Below are 5,352 nucleotides of genomic sequence, written 5' to 3'. Positions count from 1 at the left end.
TTACCCTAAAGTTTCTAAGGTCCTTCTAACTATTTATTTTATAAAAAAAAATTATAAAATCATCTTAATTATTGATTTTACCTAAAATCCCATAAATTATTCTAACATAAATTGCATCTTCAAAAAAAAAAAAAAAGTTTTTAAATATGTTTTAAAAATAAATTTTATTTTTATTACTTTATTTTAATAATTTTTTTTATATTTGTATAATTATTTTTAAAACTGAGAAAACAAGTGAAAACAACCAATATATTATTTGAAAACACCATATTTTCTATTTTTGATAATATAAAATTATTTTCTATTTTTTTATTGTGAAACATATTTTCCTATTTTTTATTTTGAAGAACCAAAAATTGTTTCAAAAAACAATTGTTAAACAATGCCTTAACTTTTTTTTTTTTTCTTAACTATATAATAAATATATTTTTTTAGTATATAGTTTTTTTAAAAATAAAAAAAAATTAACCAAATGTCAAATTTTCCCCTTTAAAAAAAAAATTAAACCAATTTCTTGAAGGATTAAGGCCTTATTTTGTAACTGTGTTTAAAAAATAATTTTTATTTCTTCAAAACAAAAAATAGAAAAATGTTTGGTAACTGGAAAATAGAAAACAATTTTTTGTCCATAAAAATAGAAAATAAGATGTTTTTAAATATTATCTTTTAGTTCTTTTTACTTATTTTCTCATGTCTATTTTATAAAATAATCATACAAATATGGAAAATGATAAAAAAAAGAAAGTACTATATATAAAAATTATTTTTAAAACATATTTAAAAATATAGAAAAAAGTTTAAAATATTTCACTTCTCAAATAGACTTTAGTTCTATAAAACATTATAGAACAATTTTCTACTATTTATTAGAATTATTTTTAAAAAAAAAAACACTTCCTAATTAGAACCTAAGGCCTTGTTCGGTAACAATTTTCAAAGACATTTTTCTTCTCCAAAACAAAAAAATAAAAAAATATATTTGACAACCAGAAAACATAAAACATTTTTTTGTTCTTAAAAACAGAAAGAAAATGCTTTTATAGAACACCTTTTTGGTGTTTTCAATTATTTTCACTTGTGTTCATATGACCTGTTTTTATGAAATAATTATACAAATATGAAGAATGATTAAAAAGAAAACACTATATATAAAACACATTTTTAAAAAGATATGTTTCATGCCAAAGAAGAAAGTAAAACATCACTTGGTTTTGAAGTATTGTATCTTACTATGATTGATACAATGATGTACCTTGCAAATTATACATGATCTCAAACATAGAATTCTTTATCAAATTACAAAAGATACAATTTACACTAACTTCAAGACATTGGAATGAGATCAAACCTGTATTAAAATATTTTTATGGAACAAACACATATGAGTTTATTTTATTCCAAAAGGAATGAAATCTTAGTTGCTTTCCTATGGGGATGTTGACTATATATCTTTCAAATCCTCATAAAATTTGATCTTTAATGAATATGTATTTACCTATGACAGTACAATAATATCATGAAGATCAATTAAGCAAACAATAATAGACATCTTTTCAAATCATTCAAATATACTCACAACTTATGAAGCAAATCATGAATATATGACTAAAGTAAGTGATCCAACAAATTTGGGGAATCATATATACTATCCTTCATCAATGATAATTTGACCATGTCACATAAATATGATACTATTTCCATTACACAAATTAAAGGGAGGTGATAAAACTAAGCTTATCTCCCCTTAAGTTCTTTTACTCTCATTAAGTAAAAGAGAATGGTGAAATTGGTATTCAATAGATTCAGTTATGTAATAATTTGACAAATCTATTTATAAAAGTGTTTTGATTACATAAGAATTAAGATATAATATTGGAATGTTATGATTAAAATATTTATAATGAGAGTGTTAAAGAAAGCATAATCATATTTACATAAGGGGAACATAAAAATAGGATATGATGTGCTCAATTTTTCCTTCATTCAGACTTTGTCCTACTAAGTTTTACTTGTAATGTTTTTAATAAGACAATTCTAATGATCAGATCATTTAAGAAGTCTTGCACTCTTTTTCCTTCATTAGTGTTTTTCCTAGTAAGATTTTGATGAGACATTCTTATGATCATCCAAGAGAGAATGTAATAAAATAATAAATTTGTTACGAAAATCTGTTAATATAAGAGAACTTGTAGACGATCATATCTTATTTTTGGTATAGATGATTATTTCAAATGTTGTTATAAATATTTTCCCATACTTTCTATAAAAGGGAGATCGAGCAATTGAATGAATATATTATTCTCAACATTCCAATTTCCTTTTCTTCTAGTTTCTTCTTCTTCCTTTATTTTAGAACAGTTTTAAAACAAAATTATAATTCTTTGTTAAAATATTAAGCCCTTTTATTGTAAAAAAATGAATAAAAAATAAAAATCTCTCCTTAGGAAAATCATATAAAAAGAGTTAGAATTTTGAAAAAAAAAATTATAAAAAATCAAGATTTTGTTGATTATAAAAAAAAACTGCAAAAATTAATTCAAAAAAATAATTAAAAAAACTGAAATTTTGAATAATTGGGCAAAAGAAGCTAAAAAAATTTTTTAGAAGGTTGTAATTTGTGTTAATATGTTTCCATCAATTTTAAGGTAAAATAAATAATCAGGGTGAGAGTGAGAACTTATGCACAAATGAGAATAAGGATGATTTTGGTATTTCCTGCAAAGTACCATGGGATCCATATATGGTGACTTTTTTAAAAGTGCACTTGCGTGTGAAGGTGAGAGGAGTGGGTTCCTTAATAATTTTGTCTTGTTTTTTTGGTGAGAACATCAGATGATGGAACTTTTTGTCCGTATCTTATTGAGTCTATCTCCATCTACAAATATCTTCATAGATGCCTTAAAGTTTCAACTCTTGCCTTACATTCCACTTCATTTGAGGAGACGATGGTATCTAAGACGGTTGACCTTTTGAAGAAGGAGCTCCCACTTGAGCAGGAGTCCGTGGAGTTGTGTGATGATGTTGTAACTGGTTTAGTTCTTGTGGACATCATAAATGGCTTCTGCACTGTTGGAGCCGGAAATCTGGTGATTCCCAGTTTCTTTTTTCCTTCTTGGTAAATTTGCACAATGGCTTGTTCATAGTTTTGAACCCACCCTTTCATGGGGTTGTTGGTCCTACTGTTTAAGCTTCAGATTGGGGTATCTTCACTTTCTTGTATTAATTAGTTTCATTGTGATTGTCATAAGACTAGATTGCAGTCAAAGGATTGCTTAAGTTACTCTTATCTGAGTAAGGGATTCTGGGTTGTAGCCTCTATTTTTTATTTTATTTTTTTAATTTTTTAGCTTTGAATTCGATTCAATCACTAAATAGAAGTCGTTTAAATTGAATTCTTGTGTTTTTTGCTCACAGGCTCCGCTAGAGCCTAATCAGCAGATATCAGGAATGATTGATGAATCTGCAAAGTTGGCCAGAGTTTTCTGTGAGAAGAAGTGGCCCATTATGGCATTCCTTGACTCTCATCGTCCTGACCAGCATGAACACCCTTATCCTTCTCATTGTGTGGCTGGCACCGATGAATCGAATTTGGTTCCAGGTAGGTACTCAGTACTCAATCTTTTCTCTCAATGAAATTGTATAATCATTTGGAGCTTAGCAATTTGGTATGACTTCTATTCTTTTGTTCATATCATTTGAACTGAGCAAGTAAGCTCTCTTGCTGCAACCTAGCATTGATTTTTAGTGTTTTTGGTAATCCTTTTGGTGGTGCCTCCAGTTTAAGTTGACTTAATTTTGGTTTCCTTGTGCTTCCTAAAGGCCCTGTTCCTGTTTGAGATACACACTCTGGCTCTTTCTATTCTCTAAAGCCGTCTTGTTCCATTAATCTGCAGATCTTCAGTGGATAGAAAAAGAAGCAAATGTAACAATCAGGCGCAAAGATTGCTATGATGGATATATTGGTTCAATTGAGAGGGATGGTTCCAATGTATTTGTGGATTGGGTGAACACCAACAAGATCAAAGTTGTAAGTATTGCTTAATTTCTTCTGTTGGGCAAGACATGTTGCATCATTGGAATTCTATTTTATCAAATCCGAATCAATGTGTCCAACTGCTGATAGAGATAAGGGTCTTTATGCCACAACCATCATAATCAGCTAGGTGTTGCTCTGCTTCTTTATTAACAGAAATATGTATATATATATATACCTTGAATCATGATTTTAACGATTATATATGTATGTATCTTGGTGAAAAGCTATTGGTTGTAGGGATATGCACAGATATATGCGTGCTGGATTTTGTGTGCTCTACATTATCAGCAAAGAACCGTGGTTTTCTTGGCCCTCTGGAAGATGTAGTTGTGTATTCATGTGGCTGTGCGACATTTGATTTTCCAGATCACATCGCCAGAAACATTAAGGATTCCATAGCTCATCCCCAGGTAGTTATCCATCGTATAAGATCATGGTCTCTCTCAATATAAACATTTTAATGATAATTCAGATTATATAAGATGTATGAATTGAACAATAGATTTTTGCATTTGTTTAAACACAATCGCACCAAGAACAGGCTGAATCTTCCTAACCTAAAGGTTGTGCCTATGCATAAACATGAGCAGTACCGTCACAAATTTGCCTGCAGACTGCCCACACATGTGAGCCATGCCTTTAATTTATGCAATTGTTCATTGTTTTTGTGGCAGGAACTGATGCATCACGTTGGTCTTTACATGGCTAAAGGGAGGGGAGCTAAGATAGCAAGAAAAGTGTCTGTTGGGTCCATGCATGAAGCAGCTGGCTGCTAGATTCAAATACATGGAGTTTATCTGTTTGTATTTATAGTTCTGAATCATACCAAGTTCAAGGATAGAGTACTTGCTTTATGACTAGACTGAAAACAAGTAGAAGGCAAACATGTAATAGGTATGATATTAAGGTGTGTGGAAAGCTAGGACTCCTAACATGGTGGCAAGGTCGTTCTGGTGCTTCAATTATTTGGAACTCAATGTGTCTCTGGTGCCCAATATTTCATTGTTTATATTCATATTTCTTGATCTATCTATAATCTTAACAACAGATAAAAGACTATTAATTAATAGGCATAATTTGTGTGTGTGCATATATATATATATATATATATATATATATGGGCAGCTTGAACTAGGTGGGTTCATTGGAGACACTATTTTTTATAATTCGTTTTCTGAATCTTTAATTTAATGTTTTCTTTCCTCAGCAGTACATAACAATATTTTGACTAATCATTTTTTATATCAACATTCTTTCACATTTTATGATTAGGGACTTTTATCATTTCTTATGATTTCAAGTGCCACTTAAAAAGT

General features: G+C 29.2%; 1 protein-coding gene across 1 annotated transcript; it reads left to right on the top strand.

Moving 5' to 3' along the window:
* Nucleotides 1-2,914: 2,914 nt before the first annotated feature.
* On the top strand, nt 2,915-5,049 carry LOC117911423 (nicotinamidase 1-like). The gene is made up of 5 exons (XM_034825794.1): nt 2,915-3,086; nt 3,415-3,598; nt 3,894-4,027; nt 4,261-4,446; nt 4,711-5,049. Exons 1-5 carry the CDS (start codon nt 2,946-2,948, stop codon nt 4,810-4,812), a joined length of 747 nt encoding a protein of 248 aa, XP_034681685.1. The 5' UTR covers nt 2,915-2,945; the 3' UTR covers nt 4,813-5,049.
* Nucleotides 5,050-5,352: the final 303 nt, after the last annotated feature.

This window comes from Vitis riparia, chromosome 3, assembly GCF_004353265.1.
Source record: "Vitis riparia cultivar Riparia Gloire de Montpellier isolate 1030 chromosome 3, EGFV_Vit.rip_1.0, whole genome shotgun sequence".
Taxonomy (NCBI): domain Eukaryota; kingdom Viridiplantae; phylum Streptophyta; class Magnoliopsida; order Vitales; family Vitaceae; genus Vitis; species Vitis riparia.
Note: the sequence above shows the minus strand (reverse complement) of the source record. Positions and strands in the feature narration are given on the sequence as shown.